The sequence below is a fragment of the Protopterus annectens genome, chromosome 3.part1, assembly GCF_019279795.1.
Source record: "Protopterus annectens isolate FY-2018-M chromosome 3.part1, PAN1.0, whole genome shotgun sequence".
In the NCBI taxonomy this organism is placed as follows: domain Eukaryota; kingdom Metazoa; phylum Chordata; order Ceratodontiformes; family Protopteridae; genus Protopterus; species Protopterus annectens.
Window position 1 is genome coordinate 1,710,549,354 of NC_056732.1, and position 25,802 is coordinate 1,710,575,155.

The window sequence follows — 25,802 nt, forward strand, 5'->3', positions numbered from 1 at the left end:
TGGTCTGAGGAAGCGTATTTAAAATACGCGAAAGCGCTTACCATTTTAAATAAAATTCTACAAGTTTTATAATCTGGTTGTGGTGAGTCCAAAGTTTGTTATATCTACATTCTCTTCAATTTTTAACCAAGGACTCTTCAGTTGGAGTGGTTTATTTTTTCGTCTATGTGTTCAGTATGTGAGAGCACTTTTGTGGACCTGCATGATTCTAGGAACAACCCCTTAAAGAATCTAGTCTCTGGTCAGTTGCTATATTTGTGGCCAGGAACTCTTCTGTCCCAAGCCTAGAAGAGTCTGATGGTCCCAGCTAGAGGAGGGGTCCATGGGTCTTCCCATGTTCAGGGCTTTGTTTGAAATGTGTTGAGTTCTATACACACACATGTGAGATTGCACCTGTAGGGTACACGTCTACTTAATGGAGACACTTTTAGTCTCCCACCAATATTGGGTGATTTGGCTGGACATCTTGATGCTGTTCTTTGGCCATAAGATTAGTAAGCAGTCACCCTGATTATGGTCTGTCATGCCGCAATGCTGCTATTGAAAGGAGTGCCCAGAGTTCAGGATCCTTGTCACTTGACTCTTTTCATTCTCCCATTGTCTGGTTGACCTGTCAACATTGTGAGTCCTTCCCGGCTGTACCTGATGAAGAGTTGAGAACTTAGTCTCCCTTGGCTTCCTAAGAAGAATGTGATGATATGGAAGGCATTTTTTTCCTTGGCATCTACCCTCCCTAAATAATCCATGCCTTGGAGAAACCTTGACCCTTATTAAGTCTTTAATTTCAATTCCTTCCCTACAAAAAATGTCTTTAACAGCTTAAAGAGTTATAAAGATGAAGAAACTTGTCCATCTCCCCCATGTATCTAGTTATTAAAGGTGCCATATGAACAGAAGTGAATCATTTTGACTCAGCACCTGTGGCTTCCAGTGAAGTGGATGCTTTCTGTCAGCCCCTGACTGAATGTCTGGAAATCCTATGAGACATCTTCAGGCTGAAGGTTGAAGTGCTCTCCATGGTCAAACAGGACTCATAGGCCACAATATTTTGATACTGTACCGCCAGAAAAAGTATCTGCAACTTTAGATGTGATGGGGAAGAGGATATTGTCCTTTTCCACATTGAGGCTTTGAGCCTGCAAGTATTTCTCTCTCATCTTTATAGCTTCTTTACCTCTGTATTTGTGGGACAGTTTCTTTCATTGCGTTGTCTCCATTTCATGTGAAAGGTGCTGCAGATGTGTTGCATTTTACAAGCCAGACTTAAGTTAACTGCTTTCATTTTCTTTTCAGCAGTAAGAATGAGTTTATTTTGAGTAATCCAGTTTTGTATGAAAGATCATTCTGGTTCATATTGTAGCTGCTGGTAGTCAAGAGCATGATGAATTAAGGTAGATTTGTTAGCATATTTTATTAGGATTGCTCCATTAGTGTGATTATGCAAGTCATTGCTAAGCACTGTAAAAAAAAATGTAGCTAGAATCGATCCTTGGGGTACCCTAGTATTGGTGATGAATGGAGAACATATTCCATTTTACCATCTATGTGATACCTGTTGCTGAGGTAGGATTTGGACCAGTATATCGTTGCAGTACTGCATCCCAACTCTGTCCACTAGAGGCTTATACTGTGGGTGTAAAATGGTCATATTCAGACCATGATGCCCAAGGCACAAATCTGTTGCACTGAGTAAATCCAGGCCACTTAAAACAGGTCTAATCTCTTTTCATCCTCTATGACCAAATTGCAATACAAATGCTGTCCTATTTTAAGAAATATTTTTTTTATTTATTTTGCTCAAGAGCAACACTGGTTTCTTACTAGGTATTGTACAGTTGCCTCTATCCTTTCTTGGCATCTTCTGAGTTTATTTTGTTAAATGTACAGAAAAAATATATCTGGTCAGGTTCTATTTTGACAAAAGACCTTTCGTGGTTTTAACCATTTGCTTTTGTAAGACTTGAAGCTTGACTGTGTTTAATATTTATTTATTTATTATTGGCATTTGATTATTGGAAAAAACAACTGGGTAGAACCCTATTTTCAGCAGAGATTGGGAGAAAAGCTCCAGATTATTACAAAACATTTTAAGAACAATAATGCTACAATCTTCAAAAATAAAACAAAAACATCTGCAGTTTAAATACTTGTTACAAATTAGACATAAAATAAAAACATTGGTTAAGAATTGATACAAGTTATGCGACAATCATTTAATATTTAAAGAAATTTTGGACAGTTTGTAGAGAAATTAAAGATAAGTTAGTCTAATACAAACCGGAATTGCAATATGAAGTGTGGGAAAAACAAGCTTATGGCATATTTAGAGAGAAAGTCGGGGAAGAGAATTTGAAGTGAAGAAGGGAGAGTAAGGATATGACATTAAAACCATATAGCTACACATAACCAAGTTAGTTATTTCCGTCTTGGTGCCCATTAGATGATGGTAATATCTTTTTTTTCTCTAGACATTACCTTAGGTGGTAACATATGCTATCAATTCTTTAGAAAGTACAAGTACTGCTGTGGTAGCAACCATCAGTAATGTCCGATTAAGAGACTTTTTCATAGTCACTCAGTTTGCAAATAAATAATGAGAGGAGTTAACATCAAGACTGTAGGATAAAACTCATTAACTTATTAACAACTGATATTATTATTTGTGGTAAATTGCCAGACTCGTATATAACCGTAACCACTTTTCACTAATAATTTATTGACATGGTGTTCATATGATAACTGTGTTTCTGGGTTAGATCCACATTATTCTTAGATCAAGGATGGACGTCTTCCATTTCTCTAAGGGTTGCATTCTCAAATCAGGTCCTTAATAAGCTGAGATGTTCCTTTGAAAATTTGGCCTTAATTAACAACTTGACCACTTCTTTTAGTACTCAGTAATATTTTAAAAGTCTAGGTTATTTGCAATGTCACTTCACCTGCAGAGTAGCTTTTTATGTATGCTCCAGAGAACTAGTTTTCTTGCTTTAGTCACATTTTACTCACTGTTAACACTGTGAACTGAATATTTCCTTTTGTCCTCAATAATGGTGTAGAATTTGTTCTTAATGATTAGGATTGCCAACCATTTACATAGGGCAGAGTGCAATACATACACTGTAGACAGCCTTTATTAGAATCCTTGAACCATAATCCAGACAACCTGACTTTTAGTCCGGTAGAAGCATGGACTTCTTTAGAATGACTAGCACCTGTGTTTCGACAAGCTTCCAATTATTAAGGCAGTTTGAATCCTGAATCAGGTAGTTTGCTAATGCATTTTCTCTCTTCCAGATCCATGTCTATATAGCATTGCCACCTATCTGTTTTTTTTTTCTGTACTATCCAGAAATCAAACTGATTGTCTGGTAGTCTGGAAGACACGCTACAAACTCCAGTATTCTGTTACAAAAAAGAAACCGACAATTGGAGATTGTTAAATCTGCCTTTTTTACAAAACTTATAGTAAAACCACAGAAAAAAAGGTATCACAAATGGAAAAAGAGGGTGTTCTCCCCAGATGACATGACAATGATGTCTCAAAATGGGAGGGGTGGGCGGAGCATGGATGAAGTTATGGGAGATGGGAGGTGCAGGTGATGTGGTCCGGTTTTAGTCAGAATGAAAGATGGCAACCCTACCTCCATATCTGATAAATGGTGTGGAAAAAGGTGATGCTGCACTTAAGTCTGATGATAGTGAGCCTTAGTTATGGGTTAAAACAGAGATCGAGGACCAGCCCACATAGTAAAAAAACAGTTAAAATGTAAATAAACGAATGAGTATAAATGTTAGTTTATATGTCACCTGTTCGCATTGATCTGTTTGTATGTGATATGCATATGAAAAATGTAATGTGACCAAAAGTGGCTTGACCACCTGTCTAAACAATATGTGACTTGGAAATCTTATTCTTTTTGGGCTATTTGTATTTCCTTACAGGTGGCTGCATAAATCCTTAAATAATTATGTTTGAGTGTTGTTAATGCGCATATTAAAGTGGTTTGGTTCCAAGTTGAAAATAAAATGTAGAAATGGATAGTTTTGATCATCATACCATCTGACTGTTCCATTGCCGAGAAGTTAGTTCTGCCTTTTTTGTAAAAATGAATTTGAGTGTTATCTCATTAGTGTCTTCTTTTCTTGTAGGGACCTTGCTGCAGGCAGCAAACCTGTATGATGTAAATGTCAGGACACCAGAGGGACTTCAGAGGTAGGTGCCTCTGCTTTTCACAGAGGTTGTGGAGCAGTGTTTTACTTTTTACTTGGCTGTGAGAATCTGTAGTAAAAGGACTATTGATGGACATAAGGCTATGGTCATATGAATCTGTTTCAAAAATGTTAGAATACCTGAGACTTTACCTTAATGCAGAATTTTGTTAATACATGTAAGCCAAGGCCATTATATGTTCTGCCGGGTCTACTTCACTTCACCTAAATCTCATTTGACCAACATTCATTTCAGAGAGACCAAATCACCTAAAGTTCATTTCACCTAAAACCCATTTCACTGACATTTAGTAGTGGTAGTGTGTGGAGTACTGTAAGACAAGTAAAAGGTATATGTCCTTTTCCCCACTGTAGTGCGATCCTGGAGTTAGTGTATATAGTTAGGGGGGGGGGGCATAGCCCCCCACCTAGTTTGGTTCTATATTGCCCAGTTTGGTTTTATATTGTCCGGTTTCTGTTAAGCGGGTAAGTGAGTAGTGTTTAAGTATTGGAAAGAGTTAGTCATAGGTTTTGTAAGTGTGTTTAAACTGTAGTAATTTGAAATTCAGCTTAATCAGTTGTTGGTGAAATGGGTTTTAGGAGAAGTGAACTTCAGGTGATTTGGTCTGTCTGACATGAATGTCAGTGAAATGGGTTTTAGGTGAAGTGACGTAGACCTGTTCTGCCAGGAGTTTAACATTTACATCATTAGTGCCAACAATGAACAATGCATGCCAGTACTTTGGGTGTGACATAAGACTGTTTTGATGTGTTGTCACCCCTTTAAAGCAAGCTTTTCTTGGTCAGCTTTTTTCTCAAATCCTAATACTGCTTTCACATTGGCCAACTGTGTTGCCACTCACCAGAATTTACGGTGTCATACTGCTCTCCTGTGAAGAACCTCCTTGGCTGTTCCTACTGCTTTAGTTAAAAACTGGCATTTTGTCAGGAAATCCAACATTCAGATTAGCAGGCACCTGTCTAACGTATACTGTGGTACAAAATGCTCCAGCTACATTAAGTACTGTTCATCCCCAGAAACCTACCTAGTTGTACAGTTTGGATCTCAGTCCTTGCTGTCACTGGTAGAGTGTTGAGTTTACATACCTAACTTTTGTGTGATAAGGAAAGTACCTAAGAAGCACACTGACATTTATCTTATACCGTCCACTGAAGGAGCAAGCATTGACAACTGCCACTGATACCAGATATTCAGCAAAGCAGTTGACAATGAAAACAGGAAAAGTAGCTACTCCGCTTGATACAGATGGTGGTAGTCAGGGTCTCTTCAGGAGGTTTGGGCCTGAGGGTCCCATTCCTAACGTGAGGTATGTGTTGTGACATTGCCATAAGTAAATGTGTTTGGAGGCCAGGTTTAAGCTTGAATGTCGTCAGAGTAAATCTGATATCCTGGACACTTAGGGTGGTGAGTTCAGTGTCCTTTAATAAGAGTTTAACTTCTTATTGTTTTTTGGGGTGCTATTGTAGAGCTACAGGTCAGTGATAGGTGCATCTTCAGCACCTGTCCTCAAGGATATTTATTTTAATGTTTTGTTATTTTGTTCACTAGTGTCCACTGACTGATACTGAAAGTATGCTGTCTATTAGTGCACCATGTCAGGAGTGATAAGCTCAAAAGAATTTTAAAAAGGTTGTCTCTTTTTACACTAAAATGCATCTTTAGGGGTGAGGGAATCACCTTAGTTAAGCAACATTAATACAAAGAAAACAGGATGTCACATGTTAGCAGCAGGAATTAATAAATGAATAAAATAAAGGGGCGGTACATATTCACATAGAATGTATGACACTTTTGGCATCATTACTTCAAATAGCAGAAAATTCAACTTGTTACTGTTTGCCTGCACTGTACAGTGGTAGAACACTGGACTCCATATAACAAGTACAAAGTCAAAACGCTGAGGAGCAGACCAGGACTGCTCAGCTGTATCAGCATAAGATAAAGTACATCAACATCAGATAAAATGCATGAACAAATGAGTTTCAATAAGGCAGGAAGCCAAAAAACAAGTCCACGTAAAGACTAAAATCCAAATGTTTATTGCAGATAGTGGCAAACGCTTTCACCCATGTGGGTTTCTTCAAGCCAAAAAGCCCTCTTAAAACGGAACTAATGTATACACACATTAATCACAACAATTATTGCATCATATCCTGCTACTCTGTTATGCTTAAAGTATCAGCACATCTCGGTGTTGAAAAACTCAACCTCTTACCTAACATCTATATCAACATGTGCACCATAAAAAATCAAGTTGAAGAAATCTATTCATAAAACTAGCACTGATAAAACTAATAAGGCAAATAAAAAAACTCTACTAAAAATCATTCTCTTCTAACATTATTAAAAAATCACTTGGCATGTATAATGGACAATCAAAACCTTATTACAAAAAATGTATATATAGAAGCATATATAAAATAAGCAATATGTTGATTCAAAAAGTGCAATCCATAAAAAGCATCAGAAAAACATTTAAAACTTTACTACCAACTTCCTGCTTTTCAGGGCTGGTTTAACAGAGATTTTATCATTCAAACCAGGCTCCTGCTCCGCCCGTAACCCAATGATCCACTTGACTTCTGTTCTCTCAGTGTAATTCCTTGTATCCCCCCCCCCCCAATACTAGTAGTGTTAACTTACAGCACTTGGAACCTAAGGGAATGTTGTGAGTCAGTTCCCTGAACATGCTTCGAAAGAGCATTCTTAGTAGATTTAATGTGGATATGATATAGATGTTTCCTAATCCTGTCTCGGAGCCTTCTATCCGTTTTCCCTACATAAAATGCAGGGCAAGCTGTACACCGGGCTCAGTTGTGCAGGTAGCTGTGGAGTTGAACCTAAAAGTTCTCCCTGTAACTGGGTGCACAGAATTGGGGTCACTACTTAAATAAATACAGTGCACCCAGGTTCCAAGTGCTGCAGGTTAACACTACTAGTATTGGGGGTGGGGGGGATACAAGGAATTACACTGAGAGACAGAAGTCAAGTGGATCATTGGGTTACGGGCGGAGCAGGAGCCTGGTTTGAATGATAACATCTCTGTTAAACCAGCCCTGAAAAGCAGGAAGTTGGTAGTAAAGTTTTGAATGTTTTTATGATGCTTTTCATGGATTGCACTTTTTGAATCAACATATTGCTTATTTTATATATGCTTCTATATATACATTTTTTGTAATAAGGTTTTGATTGTCCATTGTACATGCCAAGTGATTTTTTATAATGTTAGAAGAGAATGATTTTTAGTAGAGTTTTTATTTGCCTTATTAGTTTTATCAATACTAGTTTTATGAATAGATTTCTTAAACTTGATTTTTTTATGGTGCACATGTTGATATAGATGTTAGGTAAGAGGTTGTGTTTTTCAACACCGAGATGTGCTGATACTTAAAGAATAACAGAGTAACAGGATATGATGCAATAATTGTTGTGATTAACGTGTGTATAAATTAGTTCTGTTTTAAGAGTGATTTTTGGCTTAAAGAAACCCACATGGGTGAAAGTGCTTGCCACTATCTGCAATAAACATTTGGATTTTAGTCTTTACGTGGACTTGTTTTTTGGCTTCCTGCCTTAATAAAACTTATTTGTTCATGCATTTTATCTGATGCTGATGTACTGATACACCTGAACAGTCCTGGTCTGCTCCTCAGCGTTTTGACTTTGTGCATAGTGTTTTACTTTTGCGGTAGGAGCGTTTGCTTCCTGGTCATCACATTTGTTTGTTCTTATTTTATCATTGTGGCTTGTGACCAGGGAGACATGACTGATTCCAACTTTCCACCTGTGGAGCTACCGTACAACCTGGAGTTACAACTGCAGCCTACATGGGACCCGAGGAGGTTCATAGAGTGCGTTTCCGGTGAGACGAACCCTCTGTTGACGTACGAAGTGAGAGAGAATGGAACAGAAGCTATGGTGGTAGGAGAAGATTTGTCTGGACTTACTGAGGAATTTGAGCAATTAGAGATTGATTTTCTGAAGCTGAAAAAGCTTCAGACACAGAGGTAACACTTAAGTTTGTATAGCAAGAAGAATTACACCAAGAGGTCGGAGGGTTTTAAAGATGCCCACTATGGGCGCGACTTATCCTGAGCTGCTGTATAAGTGGCAGCAATTAAACATCGAGGTGAGCATTAAATACATGACTTTGCTGAATGATTTCTTTTTGCCTGAGGAGGAGACCCTCCATGATAAAATTAGGGTGAGGCAACATTTTATCCTAAGAATGTATCCAGTAACAGCAGTACATAGTTTAATGGAGCGGCTGCTTGACAATGTTTATTTGTTTGAGAAAAAACTGTTGGAACAGAAATGTAACAAGTTACAGAGAGAGATTATGGACTTCAGGAATGGACATGTCTTCACTTGGCCCAGAACTAATTTTGTTAGAGCTAATGGGCAAGGAAGAAGGGCCAGCAATTTTACACCTTCCCTTAACACCCGCAATGATGCTAATACAATGTTGGTTTTAAATAATGAATCTTGTAATACTTGTAGTAGTGTGAATGTTTTGCCAGGTCAAGATAATGCCGCAACTAATGATGTGGTTGATATGCATGCAGTAAATAGTAATGTGGATTTGAATATTGTCACTGGTGAACATCGTAATAGCAACACACAGCTGCAGCAGACTACCCCTGGTGTTGACTCGGTTCAGATGCTTGACACCAGGGAAGGTGTGACTGCACGGAGCTTAGTAGATTTAGATGAGGGTACCTCGGATACAGCTGAGGGACACAAGATTGGCAACATCACATCTTTGAATACAGATAATAAACATCTAGAGGAATTTAGACCTTTGGTTAGAAGAAAGGTAGTGAATCCCCCACCTCAGGAGTGAGCCATTGGTCATAATCCTTTCCCCATCAACGATACATACAGGGGAGGAAGGAACAGATCAATGAGCCAAGGGAGACAGAAATGGAAGGTGTCGGGGGAGGAACATTTGGGTCCAACCCTCAATAAAATGTGGGAGAAAGTACCCAGACATTAGTATGGAATCTCTCCAGTAGAATTCTAACTGAGGGAGAATTAGAAGTTTTGAACAAAGGGCTTTCTTTTATACCTTCTGTTAGAAGTGATAGTACAGATTCAGTCATGGATGTTAAGTTATTTGGACGCAATGTACAACTTAAATTAGATTATGGCATTCAGCCAATGGCTGCAATAGGTCCTGTGTTTAAGAAACCAAGCACTTATGTTCCCATGTTGAATCCTTTATTGGATGCCTTTGTCAAGTTGGTTAAGGATGACTTGCACAAATTGGACACTGAAAATAGGAAGAGAAAGTGGTTTGGCAATCTTTCCCCTAAATTAAGAGCTGCCCTGAAACAACTCAGGAATGATACCACGATAATGATTAGGCCTTCGGATAAGGGAGGACCAGTGGTAGTAATGGATAGAGTGAGGTATCAGGATAGCATGATAACCATGTTGAGTGATGATAGATTTTATCTCACTATTTCCATGGGAGAGATAGAGGATAGGGTCTTACATATCTATGATACGTTAGATGATCTACGTAGAAGTAAGACAATTAGTTTAGATTTGTTTCAATTCTTTTTTATAGAGAATCCGTTGATTCCAGTTATCCAGGGTTTACCCAAGATCCACAAGGACCCTGTTTTTCCCCCCATGAGACCGATTGTGGCAGGAAGAGGGTGGGTTACTGAACACATGTCTCTATATTTAGAGAAGTATCTGAGACCAGTAGTTGAGAAATTCCCTTACATTTTAAAAGATACCAAACGATTCCTACTTATGTTATATAGTAAAATGGCTACATTACCACAAGATTCGGTTTATAAGCTTGTTACGTTGGATGTACAATCCCTGTTTACTGTCATACCTAATGGTGAAAGCATAGAGAGCATACACAGATGCTGTATGGAGGAGACAGATTACGTGAGGTTCCATACATTCAAAAGGATGGCGTGGCTATGGGCACTTCTTGTGCCAATAGCTACGCCAACCTACTCATGGCAGTTTGGGAGAAGGAGAAATTGTTCTCCCTAGAGAGCTTCAAGGGACATGTTATATTTTATACACGGTTTGTGGATGACCTCTTCCTGCTTTGGACAGGAGCAGATATAGAGTTACGATTTTTGGATGAGGTGAATTCACTTACAAGTTTTTTGAAGTTCACTATGGAAGAATCAGACAGATGGATTTCTTATTTAGATGTGTTTGTAGAACGTCTCCCTAGTGGATTGCTCAACACAGGAGTATTTAGGAAATCCTGTTATAAAAATACATGTTTTACGCAGGAATAGTATGCACCCTAGGTATGTTTTTAGAAACATTGTGAAGAGGACAGGCGATTTGTGCATCCAGATTGAACCCTACAGGTGATGGTTTTACAAAGGAACTGTTGGGTTTACAGAATAGACTAGTAGAAAGATCTTACAGTCCAAATGAAGTTACAGCAGGTTTTGAAGGGGTGAACTTGCTTAGAGGGGATGTTGCCACCCCTTATTTTGCTGACAGGAGTGGAGTTGAAAATGCAGTGGAGTCCAGGATTGAAATCAAGAGGAATTATGATCCAGCGGTTAGGGTGTCCCTTAGTTATACACAGGACGTTAATGATATCAGGGAAATCTTTACCAAGAATTGGGGAGTCCTCATGGTAGATCCATACTTGAAAGAGATTGTAGGTGATAGACCCTATTTCCAGTTCAGGAATAGGAAGAACCTGCAAAGAATGCTATGTTATAATAGGGCCAGTAACACGGATCCCAGAGGCATGCCTCTTTTGGGTACCACTCCATGTAATAAGTTGTAATTACTGTATTTATTTAAGTAGTGACCCCAACTTTGTGCACCCAGTTACAGGGAGAACTTTTAGGTTCAACTGCACAGCTACCTGTACAACTGAGCATGTAGTATACCTCGCCCGGTGTACAACTTGCCCTGCATTTTATGTAGGGAAAACTGATAGAAGGCTCCAAGACATGATTAGAGAACATCTATATCATATCCACATTAAATCTACTAAGAATGCTCTTTCAAAGCATGTTCAGGGAACTGACTCACAACATTCCTTTAGGTTCCAAGTGCTTCAAGTTAACACTACTAGTATTGGGGGGGGGGGGGAATACGAGGAATTACACTGAGAGAACAGAAGTCAAGTGGATCATTAGGTTACGGACGGAGAGGAGCCTGGTTTGAATGATAAAATCTCTGTTAAACCAGCCCTGAAAAGCAGGAAGCTAGTAGTAAAGTTTTAAATGTTTTTCTGATGCTTTTTATGGATTGCACTTTTTGAATCAACATATTGCTTATTTTATATATGCTTCTATATATACATTTTTTGTAATAAGGTTTTGATTGTCTATTACACATGCCAAGTGATTATTTAATAATGTTAGAAGAGAATGATTTTTAGTAGAGTTTTTTATTTGCCTTATTAGTTTTATCAGTACTAGTTTTATGAATAGATTTCTTAAACTTGATTTTTTATGGTGCACATGTTGATTTAGATGTTTGGTAAGAGGTTGTGTTTTTCAAAACCGAGATGTGCTGATACTTTAGGCATAACAGAGTAGCAGGATATGATGCAATAATTGTTGTGACTAATGTGTGTATAAATTAGTCCTGTTTTAAGAGTGCTTTTTGGCTTGTAGAAACCCACATGGGTGAAAGCGCTGCAATAAACATTTGGATTTTAGTCTTTTACGTGGGCTTATTTTTTGGCTTCCTGCCTTATTGAAACTCATTTGTTCATGCATTTTATCTGATGTTGATGTACTTTATCTTATGCTGAAACAGCTGAACAGTCTTGGTCTGCTCCTCAGCATTTTGACTTTGTGCTTAGTGTTTTACTTTTGCGGTAGGAGCGTTTGCTTCCTGGTCATCACATTTGTTTGTTGTCCATATGGCAAGTATTTGAGTTTGAAGCTCTAGTACACAGACTATTCTTTCTTTGTTTTAAAAAAGTTTGCCCTGATTTAAAACTTGTTTCAGGAATTTGGGACTCCTTGTTATTTTCTGTTTCATATCGGCAATTTTAGTTGCTTTTGATTTTCTGTCCCAAGAATGTCTGAAACTGGACTGAACTAACACTTCAGCTGAATGAATAAAGATGTGACGAGTTAAGTTCTGACTTTCAAAAACCAAATGGAGCCCTTCCTTTTAAAATTTGTATTCAGTAAAATGACTATAGCTTTGAATAAATAACTTGTTACTGAGCAGTCTTGGACTAATCAACTTTACTTTTGTAAATCTTTCCAAAAGCAACCTAAACAAATTGATCACTTCTTATAACAATATTGCCAGGTTTGCTACAGGTTCCCCATTTAGAACTCATCACTGTCTAAATCTCAAGCTCCTAGGTTGGCTAGAACTTAATAACCAAATTGAATTTCAACAACTCTCCATTACCCATAATATTCTATACCAGCCTAATAAAACTCCTATTCACAAAAACCTCATCTCCCCCTACACAAACCTATCTACCCTTCGATCTGCAAATAAACTACTGGTAACCATTCAGAAATCCCACAATAAGGCAGGTAACTCTCTGTTCTCAAACTCAGTGGGGAAGATTTGGAACAAGCTTCCCAGTAAACTGACATCTCTCTCATCATTACCACTCTTTAAAAAAACAACTAAAAATTCAACTAAAATTACAATGGCTATGTCCATGTACTAACCCCCCCCCCCCCCCCCAGTATTACCTTTTTCCTACATCTCCCCTCCACTCACCCACCTTGCTGAATTTAGTAAATTAATCCTCTCACTCCCCTCTTTGTGAATTATCTAAGACTTTTCTCATGGTAAACATTACTGTATTTTTGCCTTGCTAAACATTTGTACTCATCCACAGTAGAATTAAGTTACGGTATAAATCAACTTGTTGATGCATATTTTCAAGTTTATGTATTTTGGATTGGTTTTTTTTTTTTTGTTTTGTACTTTTTGTTTGTCTCGTATTTATGTAGATTATAGTGGAGCTTATCTCCCCGGGTCTCTACTGAAAATGGACTTGTATCCAGTTGGACTAGCCCGGTCAACAAATGTAAAATAAATAAATAAATAAAACTTCAGTAAGACAAATTTTTGCCACTCCACATTTCAAGTGAATATTTTTAGGTTCTTTTTAATTCAGTGCTTGTACACCCACACTGCCCTAGTAATACAGTTTATGAAGCTGGAAGACCGCATAGGAGGCAGATTTGAGCTTCAGTTTGAGTGATGACAGGAAAATTACAGAGGGTACAGAAAAGAGCATTTGCCCTATATTTAAAGCAGCAGCTTATAAGGACAGCAAGAAAAGGTGGAGTGGGGAAGGTATCGGTCAGGTGGGTAGGACGGTCTAAAAGGTCATAGGCCAGCAGGAAATATAAACTAAAACAAAATAATTTCTCAGCACTTCCACCATCAAGTCTTGAATATTGACTTGCAGACCTTTTCTCTTAACTGTAGTGATGGTCTAGGTGATAAAAGCCCAGATGTCATCAGACCAAGAAGAGATTTACTGAAATTAATGTTCTCTGCCTTCCAGTGCTAAATTCTTTAACATGTTACAACCTCTCTACAGTGAAGGAAAAAGTTAATGTTGCTGTAGTTATCCCAAGAATAAGGCAATTTCTGCCCAGTGTTGTGAAGGGAGAATTCCCATATTCATTCCTCCAGCTTATCGTTTTGCTCAGAATTGTATCAGTTTTTCAGAAGTACCAGAGTAAACATTAATGGATCCTAATGCTTTCTTCTCTCTTTATAGAATATCTGGGAGCCCTTCCACTCTCTTTATGAGCACTTACAATGGCCCGTCTTTGTGAACTCTTCCTTTTCCAGCAGCAGAGCTAAGCTACTGTTTTTAAGCGCTGTCATTCCTCACAGTATTTGTATGTCTCTGTCAGTATTTTTTAATCGGAGATGATCAGAATGATGCAGTTGAAGAACACCTTCCTCCTGCAGCATTCCTTAAGCTGCCTTAATATTTGACCAAGCCAGATGTGAAATAATCTCAGAGCTGCACATGACCCACCTATTTGTACAATTCATTTCAAATAATTATCGAAGACTGTTTATATTAATAGCACAAGAGGAGTTCATCTTGGTAGATCATCAGTTTAGTGTTGAGGATTAAGCCTGTGAGCTAAGATGGCTGTTATGTTGCAGTCCAGGGTTGGATTTCTTCATCACTAAATTTAATTCACCCCATGTCACTGTGAATGAGAAGTCTGTTTTCTCCCTGCTGAAAGAGGTTGGTGCTTAATTGGTTTATCTAGTTAAGAAAGAAAAAAAAAAGTAAAACTAAGTAGTAGGTGTAAATCCACCACCCCATAATCTCTACATGTATCCTTTGCTCTTTCTCTAACAACTAGTTGGATTTGTGTTAATCATGTAGTCTTTTGTTTTGGGGTTTTTTTTGTAAGTTTTCTATACTATATCTGGGTCATGTCTAAAATGACTTGCCCTGTGATCATCTGTGCATTGCCTTGTTTTATCTTTTGTTCACTAGTATCCAATAACTCAATGGTAATATGTTGTGTAGTTGTCTTAAGATTAAAAAAATTTAAAAAGTTTGTCTCTCTCGATATTGAAATCACTGTTTTGGGTAGAGCAAGTCACCTCCGGTACGGATTTCAAAGACCTGCATCTTAGGGTTTTGTATCCATACAGCACAGCAGGGAGAAGAGTTTATCTTGAATGATCAGCAGTTTGGTGCGGAGGATTAAGCCCTTGAGTTAAAATGACTCTTATGGGGCAGTCCAGAGTTGGATTCCTTCATCCCCAAGTTTAATCCAGACTCACTAGGATGAATGGGATTGCTGTTTTCTCACTGCCTAAAAGATGTTTGTGCTTAGTTGGTTTACCTAATTAAATGTATAAAATAAAACTAAGGACTTGGCCTCAAGCCATATTGCCTGCATACAGCCAGCTTTGTTGATTTCTCCCCCTGATGGTTTTGCTAATGTAGTCCATCGTTGGTATGAACAGCAGTAGACTGAGAGCTAAACCATGATGCATAGTCACTTCCAGTGGAACCACCTGTGAGCCCGAACACTATTCTTTCATCAGTGGATCCTTGTACATAGTTTACCCTAATTCTGCAAATGTTTCTGGGACTGTGTACTGTCGAATGACCACCCTAATCAGCTTTTTGTGACCTTGCCATATGTTTTTTGAAATTCTTGGAAGGCCCAGCTGGATTCTTTACTTATCTCTTGCTTGTTTTTCTCTCTCTCACTGTGAACAGTGGGTTGATTGTGCTGCATCCTGCTCTGAAGCCAAACTGTTGGTCTCCCTCCTTTCCGCTTACTACTCTTCTTATTCATTTATCCACACTGTTGGTCTCCCTCCTTACCGCTTACTACTCTTCTTATTCATTTATCCAAACTGTTGGTCTCCCTCCTTACCGCTTACTACTCTTCTTATTCATTTATCCAAACTGTTGGACTCCCTCCTTACCGCTTACTACTCTTCTTATTCATTTATCCAAACTGTTGGTCTCCCTCCTTACCGCTTACTACTCTTCTTATTCATTTATCCAAACTGTTGGTCTCCCTCCTTACCGCTTACTACTCTTCTTATTCATTTATCCAAACTGTTGGTCTCCCTCCTTACCGCTTACTACTCTTCTTATTCATTTATCCAAACTGTTGGTCTCCCTCCTTACCGCTTACTACTCTTCTTATTCATTTATCCAAACTGTTGGTCTCCCTCCTTACCGCTTACTACTCTTCTTATTCATTTATCCAAACTGTTGGTCTCCCTCCTTACCGCTTACTACTCTTATTCATTTATCTTTCACCATCTTCAGCACTTACATGCAGTTTTACTGGAGTTTTATACCTATGTACTGCCCACAGTTCTCAATAACCCTTCATTCTTGTACCCTGGTTCTAGAATGCTTATTCTCCAGTCATTTGGGATACACCTTTATCTCCATACCATGTTGAGTGGTGTAGGGAACCATTTCTGTCCTAACTCACTTAGCATCTTAATCACATCAGCTGTGACCTCATTGAAACTGTGCTTTACTTGACTTCATTTTCCTTAGTGTTGTTTTTACTTCATCTAGGCCAGGCTTTATCATAGACATAAACGTTTTCAGGTGTATACATGGTTAACAGCCGCTAAGGCTTTTATAATCCTAGGCATGCAAACCAAATGTATCCCACAAGTTATATTGCAGTAGTGGTTATTCTAAATGCCGTATGTTACCTTGGGCATGATTTAATTGTTGCCTCTGATTATTAGAGATGTAGATGCCACACTGGGAGTGAATGTTTGATTTCCCATCCACTAGTCCATGTTACTGTTGAAAAGTGTTATTAAAGGACTCTGCTTCACATAAATTGGATGTCTTTTGCAGAGAATAAGAAAGCTGAGATACATACCTGTCTCTCTCCAAAATGTCCTCTTTATTTCATAAGCAAAGTTTAGGTCCTTAGATATCATGGTTTTGATGCTGCTCATTCTGTGGATATGTAAAAGGCCATCAGAAAGGGATCCGTGGATTACTTAACAGTCTGTAGGAAATGGTCTGTATAGGACTTGGTGTTTACATCCTGTATTCTATTTGTGAGGAACCTCTGTGAACATTGATTTGTTGCATGTGCTTGGTATGGTACATACCAAAGGCGGTGTTAAACTTAATGATGGGTCTTGTAAATGCTGAATGCAGTCCCATGATGACCTCTCTGGACCTAGATGCCATGATCTACTTAAAAGTTGAGTGATATAGAATGACTTTTTAATACCTTAAACACATGTTGGTCGAAGGCCAGCTTACTCTCTACATACGTCTGCAAATCCCTTGCTTCTGGGTGTGTTCCTTTGAGTGTTTTAAGTATGCAGTAGTTTCCCAGAGTGGCCAGCTTCCTAAACGATACTATTATGCTTTTCTTGGCATTTAGTTTTAAGCCACATCATTGGGCCCAATCATTTTTTTGCATTAGATTTTCCTTTAGGATGTTAGTATCTTGGGGAGAATTCTGTTAGTGCTCCTAGTTAGTAATCATCTGTAAACTTAGTCAGCCAGAGGCCCTTGATGTTGGTCTTGACTTCTGAGAAGTAGATGCCAAAGAGGAGCAGACGCAGCACAGATCCCTAAGGGGCTCTACTAATTGGTTTCTCTGATCCAAACTTCCTGGGTCCTGTGAGTCAGCTGACTATCCAGCTTGTTACATAGGGGTTTATGCCTAATTTCATGACTTTATTTTACTATGCACAACTGAGGTATTATCAAGTGCCTTACTCATATCAAGGTAGGCAGTATGCACTGTTTTGCCGTCATGCATTGCCTTTGTAACAGTCTCAAAGAAGTCTACCAGGTTTAGTAGGCATGGTCCTGCCTTTGACAAAACCAAACTGGGTGGGGTCCAGTGTCTGAAGGTTTCCTATGTCGTTAGTCATTTCCATGATAATCATAGTTAATGCCTAAAGCTGTTGGTCTTTACATGTCCTTTCCCCAGTTTGCATCACTTACAGGGCATTTCTAAATGAAACTCTAAGTTTTTGGGAGGCAGGAGGAGCAACATAGAGAGATCAGCACTGAACCTTGTACACTGTGATTGGGAGGTGAAGACCTTAACCAGTATGACAACTATGTAACTCTGTATTAGTGTTTTCAAATGTTTTACTCGTTGTTTTAGTTTGGAAGTTGGGATATTTTGCAGACATCCTAATGGTTGTGGAAATCAGCTGAGTATGACAACCTTGTGTTTCTAAAGGTTAGCCAAACAGTCTACTTTTCTGTGCTGACAAGGCCATAAGAAGGCTGAAACATGCATGGCCATAGCTAGTGGGGTTTGGCTTTTTTTTGGCCAGAATTTGTCCATAGCAGACTTAAAAAAGTCATGGGTGTTCAGAACCTTTAGAATTGGATACCATTTGCATACACTTTATTCCATCACTAGTTTATGTACAGATGTACCATGAACTGCTGAAAATTACTGTTTAAGAACAAATAAAGGCAGAACAGTAAACGTCACTTGTTTAAACACAACTTCCTTAACACTTAAAAACTAAATGCATAGTATATATTCTCCTTCCTTTTGTATAATTAACTCATGTACGTATTATAATATCTGCCCCATACAAGTGGGACTAATTTCAGTCTGTTATATTCTGTGACAGCTGCCTGTTTACTTATTCATGTGGTTTACGTTCCACCATATCAAAATTTATGAAAAACATTGAACAGCATATGTACAGATTGTCACTGTTCCTAATCAGGCCAGTGATGTCCCTTTCATATAACTCAAATCTCTGAGAAATATAAAATCTAAATATTGAGTTGTGGATGCAAGAGTATTAACTATATTTCAGTTAAGTACACAAATACCAGAGATGGTGACAGGGTCTGCACATATCTCTGTTTTTGTGTGTCTTTGCCAAACATGTGTTCCCAGTATTTTTAGCAAATCAGTACTTTCAATCCAGAGTGCCTTCTAGTTGCATCTAATCTATTAACATGACTCTATCATCCCTTATCAACTTTCAGAAACATTTGTGCATGTTACATTAATGTCTGCAAATTCAGTCTCACTGCTTGCTGTTGGGGAAAAATATTAAAGTCAAATAGATCATTAAAAAAAAGAGAACAAACATCTTTTTTGTTTTAAACAAAAAAGCAATCCACACGAAGTTAATACTCTGCAACGAACAGCAAAAAGTAAAACATAAACCAAAAGTTCGCAGAGTAAAACAATGGCAGGAAACTCAGATATTCAAATATTCAAACTGATGCGATATAATCCAGGACCAAAAAATCTCAAGTCGCCAAGTAGGTAAAAACAGGTTTATTCGAATAAAAGTGCGGTGAGCGCTTTCACTAAAATAGCTTCATCAGACCATCTTACAAATACACCATGACACACACAGTTTAAATATATAAAAAAGCGCCAAAATTGCAGTTCCTTAAAGCAACATACTATATAAAAGTTGCAATTCCTTATAGCAACATACTATATAAAAAATTGTATAATTGTCTACAAATCTATAATAATACTTCACATTTAGACAATAAAACAGTAGAACATGAAAAACTATTATTGTCTTTCAAGAACTTGTTATACATAAGTCTCTTGACATTGTAATGACAGTGCAATATGATTAGAAAAAAAATAAAAATAAAAAATAAAGATAAAAATATATATATAGTCACTTCTGAACTTTGAGTCTCCTTGATTGTAAAATAGGACGTAGGGGAACCCTACCATTAAGTCCAGGATGCAGATCTGCCCTGAACTTAATTATCCAGTTAACTTCACAATTCTCCGTATAATTTTCAATATCTCCCCTTCTGGAAGTCCTATATACCTGCTGAAGGATTCTAAATCTAAACTCATGATGGGACCCATTATCAATAATATGTTTAGCAAGGGCATTGTAGGGATGAGCTTTCCTAATGTGATACGTGTGTTCACGTATCCTGTCCCTCAAGAGGCGGTTGGTTTTGCCTACATAATATGCTGGGCAGGAGATACAGGTTGCTAAATATACAACATCTTTCGACATGCAATTGCCTTTAACCTTGATGGTATAATCACCCAGCCCATGAGGGGGACTGAAAATTGGATCAGAAAGAATGTAGCAGCAAAAATTGCATCTAAGACATGGTTCCATATAGGGTCCTTCTATGTGTCTCTCATAAGAGGTTAATTTAGGATAACATAATAGCTGCTTGATGTTCTTTTTGTTGCGATAGACAAATTTAGGTCTATCCCCCGTGTGTTTCTTAACCATGGGGTCTACAGACAGAACATGCCAATGTTTCATGATTGCGTCTTTAATGATGCCTACATCTTTGGTGTAATACATTGGGAATATCACATCATTGTTCTGTACAGTGCATGTGTTTAGTTGTTGTGTTGTTATATTATTAGCACGAGCCATGGCTGCTTCTTCAGAGAAGTAAGGCATAGCTCTGCTACTCCTTAATGTTGGAATTCACTCCATGCCTTTACTAACATCTAAAGTACTATAACCACGTTCCCTAAACATCTTTTCCAGATTTTCCATGCCTAGTACAAAATCAGAGTCACGTGGAGTATATCTAGAAAACCGCATGGATTGTCCACGGACAACATTATTGTACACATATCCAGGATGCATACTGGATCGATGTAACAGACTATTCCTGTAACTGGACTTCCTATATAGTCCTGTATTCACAATACCCCCTGGTAGTTTCTCCACATATACATCTAAGAAGGGAATACTGACAAGTGACCATTCCATTGTGAATTTAAGGAACCATAATGAATCATTAATTAAATTGAAAAATTCATCTAACTGTACTGGTGTGCCTTTCCAGACCAAAAACAGGTCGTCTACGAAACGCCTGTAGAATGGGACATATAGTTTGAACAATTCATTTTGAAATAGGTACATGTGTTCCCATTCGGCCATAACTAGGTTGGCGTAGCTATTGGCACATGATGTGCCCATAGCTACGCCATCCCGTTGCAGAAAGAGACTATCCTTGTAACAAAATACATTGGATTCCAAAATCTTTCTCAATAAAATGATGACTAGATCTATATTAAATGGAGAGTTCAGTCTCCTAAGATAGTTGCCTATCATATCCAGTCCGTCAGTATTAGGGATGACAGTGAATAATGACTGAACATCCATCGTCACCCATATCAATTCATCCACTTCTGTACAAGTGCTGAGAAATTCATAAAGATCCAGCAAAAACTGTTTGGTATCTTTGAGGGTATGTGAGTTGGCATCTACTACAGGTCCCAATTGTGTCTCAACAAAGATAGAAAGCGGCTCAGTCGACCAACCTTTGCCCGCAACTATCGGCCTCATTGGGGGTAAATTTCTGTCTTTATGAATTTTTGGAAGCCCTTGGATGGTCGGTATTAATGGATGTGCCACATGTAGGAAATTATGCAATTCTTGACTGATGTCATTGTTGTCAAGTAAAGAGACAAGTAACAATCTAACCTCACCTATAATATGATCTACTCTGACTTCATCGATCGATTGGTAAAATCTGTTATTCATAAGCATATTCATCATGTCACTATCATACCTAACTGTATCAAAGACCACAATTCCTCCGCCTTTATCGGCTGGGCGTACAGTGATACTTGGATTGTTACTTAAACATTCTAAGGCTATTCTCTGTTCGAGGGTTAAATTGTGCCTGCCTCTAACACGTCGACTCTGTGTAGTGCTCATGCAGTAAAGTTCGTCCTCAACGAGCTTGCTATAAGCTGCTACTAGTGGATGGACGGGTGGGACCAACCGCCTCTTGAGGGACAGGATACGTGAACACACGTATCACATTAGGAAAGCTCATCCCTACAATGCCCTTGCTAAACATATTATTGATAATGGGTCCCATCATGAGTTTAGATTTAGAATCCTTCAGCAGGTATATAGGACTTCCAGAAGGGGAGATATTGAAAATTATACGGAGAATTGTGAAGTTAACTGGATAATTAAGTTCAGGGCAGATCTGCATCCTGGACTCAATGGTAGGGTTCCCCTACGTCCTATTTTACAATCAAGGAGACTTAAAGTTCAGAAGTGACTATATATATATTTTTATTTTTATCTTTATTTTTTTCTAATCACATTGCACTGTCATTACAATGTCAAGAGACTTATGTATAACAAGTTCTTGAAAGACAATAATAGTTTTTCATGTTCTACTGTTTTATTGTCTAAATGTGAAGTATTATTATAGATTTGTAGACAATTATACAATTTTTTATATAGTATGTTGCTATAAGGAATTGCAACTTTTATATAGTATGTTGCTTTAAGGAACTGCAATTTTGGCGCTTTTTTATATATTTAAACTGTGTGTGTCATGGTGTATTTGTAAGATGGTCTGATGAAGCTATTTTAGTGAAAGCGCTCACCGCACTTTTATTCGAATAAACCTGTTTTTACCTACTTGGCGACTTGAGATTTTTTGGTCCTGGATTATATCGCATCAGTTTGAATATTTGAATATCTGAGTTTCCTGCCATTGTTTTACTCTGCGAACTTTTGGTTTATGTTAAACATCTTTTTTGTGGTTATACAAAAAATAATAATAATAATATCTTTCAAAATAATTTGTCTGAGTATTTTTTATTTTTGTTATTTTTTTTTTTTTTAAACTGGGAAAGCCCTTCTTGGAATGCCCATTTTCAGCAGAGGCCCAGGAAGAACAGCTCCAGAACAAGGATAGGAATACATTTGTGACAGCTCAAAAGAAAAATTGTCAACAAACATTATTTGCAAGGTATTTCAAAGCAAATGGTCAACAAATATTATTTACAAAGTATATCAGATTAAGGAAGTACATGTTTTCAAGACATTGAGTAAAATCAAAAATACTATATTAATGTACTTGTATAGTATCTGTAGTGGACAGAGTTGGAATTGCACACTTTAAATTGTAGGTTTGGTACAGTTGCATAGTTTATTAGTTAGTTGCCAGGTAATATTTTAGGGTAAATTTGAATTGCTGCAGGTTATTTAAAAGCTTGATGTGGTTTGGAAGTTGTTCCTTGCTCTGTAGATGGCGCCAGAGAATAGTGAGTCACCGTAATACTTGATTTATTAGCAACAGTTATTTCAAGTTCTGAGGATCTTGGGTTTCTGTTTGGTACATGCCATTGGATGAGATTTTACAGCAAGGGTTTTTTTAAGTGAATGGTGCAGTATATTGAGTGCTGTGAGTAGCTGGGAGAGGATGATGTGTTGAGGAAGTTCAAGCCAGCTGAGGGTATGAGTACCTGGCAATGGGGGAGTGGTTTGGAAGGCTGCAGGTGAATTTGCTAATTTTGTTGTTGGTGCTTCTAGTTTTTATTTGGTGGAAGAGTTGAGATTTGTGAATATTGTTGAGGCATATAGAAGAGTTGGAAGGAGAAGGAAGGTGGTAGCTATTTTATTTTTATTTATTGTTGTTAGTATGATCACTTACCAGGAGTTTTGCTCTGTTAAGAGAGCCTAGTTTGCAGTGTGTCTTTTTGACAAAAGTGTCAGTGTGTAGATTAGATTTTAACTTGTTTATTTATCCTTTGTTGACCAGGTTGGTCCCAAAAGGCTAGTAGCCTGTTTTGGGGGAGAATTGATGTGGTATATGTGGGACGTTTGGCCAGCACATTGGGGAACTTGCCCTACTCTTGGTAGTTGGGGGAAAGAGTTTGTGTGTTACACATCCTGGCTTCTTGTTGCCTGTCCAGGAGCAGAGGCAGCCAGGAGGAACAGGGAGAAAATATGGCCGAGTCAGCTTTTGTTGATACTGGAGTCAAAGTTGCTGAAAATGTAGTTGAAATGGCAGAATCGCTACCAGAAGTGTTTTTCTGATGATGTGGGTGCAGAAAAAACAGTGACATTGGAGGAAAAGAAGACTGCAGCTGAAACAGAAATGGATTCAGAGGAGATTGTTTGAAGGAAAGACAGTTACCTCTGAAAAATGCATAAAGACAGTTACCTCTGAAAAATGCATAATTACAACCTTCCAGTCGGGGGGGGTTGCGGGATGATTATGTGGAAGAAATGGTTAACCAAAGTGAGCCAGAAAATGGAGTAGCAATTTCATGGAGCAACGTCCTGGAAAAAAATAGAAGAAAAAGGAGAAAAGACTGTGCCAGAAAACGTTGCAGAGACAACAACGGTTGCACAGACTATTGGAGAATGAACAAAAAAGAAAGAAGAAATGAAAGAAACAAAAAGGAAGTCAACAGTACGTGACGTGGGAGCAGTAAAAAAAAAAAAAGAAAGCTTGGACAAGTATGAGGTTTGGGACTCTGTCATAGCATCTCTTCATGTCAAAGCAAAAGAGGTAAGAGCATTTATTTTAATTAATAGAGGCTTTTTGTGACTTGATGTTTGAGACTGGGCAGGCCATGGAAATTTTTTGGATGCATATGAGCAAAAGAAAAAATATTTATCCATGGTCAGAATATGTGGTGCAAGTTTTTTACAGACAAAAAAAAAGAATAATGATCCAGTTTAGAACTGAAGTTGAAACAAAAGAACTGAAAGAACATTTGTTAACTGTATGTAAAGAAGTAATGGACACTACAAAATATATATGATGAAAGAGGACTATGGACTGGGGGATGGGAATGTGGAGTAATACTGAAAATGGAAAATGATAATGTTATGCATGTACCTATTATTATTGTTCATGGAAGTAGGGGATTTGTAAAATACAGGGGTCATCCAAAGACTTGTTATTTTTGTGGAAAAATGATAATTTAATCAATGAATGGGATAAAAAAGATGGAATTTATGTGGTAAAACTGGGCATAATGCAGAAAATGTGATTTAAAGTACAAAAAATGTGGCAGTACTGGTCATTGGCTAGAATGTGAAAAGAATGTGCAAGAAAATGAAAATTAAGTTGTACAGGAGAAAGAGATAGATGAATGTGTTATACAAGAAAATGCACGGAAAGATGTGACTGATAGAGGTTTTACATGAAGTTGAAGAAAGTAACAAGGAAAAAAGAAACAGGAGACAAGTGAGGCAGAAGCTGACTGGTGTAGAGTAAGAAATAAAAAGAATGTGATAGCGGAAAGAGATAAAGAAAGGAAAAGAAAATTCAAAAATGTAATGCTTGGAGAAAATAAGAAAAAAGGGGTAAACATTTTATACTAACTTTTCTTGAAAGCTGAAAATATTAGGTTTAAATGTGAGCAGTATGAAAAATCTCAAGAGGAGAATACGTATATTACAATGGTTTGTTGCAGTAGATGCATATATTATTGTTTAGAAGATATCAGATTATTAACAGAGGAAGGAAGAACACAAACGGAAAAAGCTTGGAATGGTGTGGTAGTTTGGAACCTGGGGAAAGAAACATGCTTGGGCATATGTATATTATGTCAAGAAATATTAAAATATTAGATGTAACCATAGTGGAACTAGGATGAATTATAGTAATAGACTTGAGATGTAAAAATATGTTTATATAATTATAACTTTAATTGCATATGTAACAAAAACAGAGAGAAATGATGTTTAAAAATATTCTTGAATATGTTTGTGTAAATATGGACATTATAGTGGTGGGTGATTTTAATTGTAATTTACGAAAAAATAAGAGCAATTGTGATGTTAAAGTGGTTAAAGAAATTATGAGAAGTGGAAAGTTAAGTGTATGGGAGAATAACCACTGGACCTACAAAAGGAATGAAATTAGGAAAGAAATGTATTTTTTAATATCCGATAGTTTAAAAGAAAATGTTAAGTTGTCAATCTCGCCTTCATTCTTGCTGGATGGGTTCAGAGCCGATCCTCGGCTCCGACTCGGCACTTGCTAAGCTCAAGAGTTCCTTCCACCAGCTCGAGGCAGCCCTGTATCCCATGATGCAAGACGGTGATTACCCAGATCTCGTTTGCCGCTTCGCTCATGAGGTAACTTTTTACCAGCTCCTAGTAAGTGAATTTTTCTACCTTTTTTCTGAGACTTTAGTCCACCCCAGTACTTTATTTTTATATATATTACTTCCCGATTCACTTAGCCCTATTCCCGTTAGTGTCCCGTTCCCTTTATTCATTTTTTCTGCTAGTCGGGCCTTAGGTCTTTACCCCTCCTATATTTTTCCTGTCAGGGTTTGTTTTGGGTGTGTCTGTGTGTTTTTTCCCTGTA

The 25,802-nt window shown here is 37.8% G+C and overlaps 1 protein-coding gene across 1 annotated transcript in view; it reads left to right on the forward strand.

Moving 5' to 3' along the window:
- The window catches only part of LOC122798633 (sphingomyelin phosphodiesterase 5-like), a 930,878-nt gene that overhangs the window by 772,227 nt on the left and 132,849 nt on the right, over nt 1–25,802 (forward strand). The window contains exon 6 of the mRNA XM_044067720.1: nt 4,150–4,213. Within this exon, the coding sequence (XP_043923655.1) occupies nt 4,150–4,213 (64 nt within the window). The remainder of the gene's footprint in view (nt 1–4,149; nt 4,214–25,802) is intronic.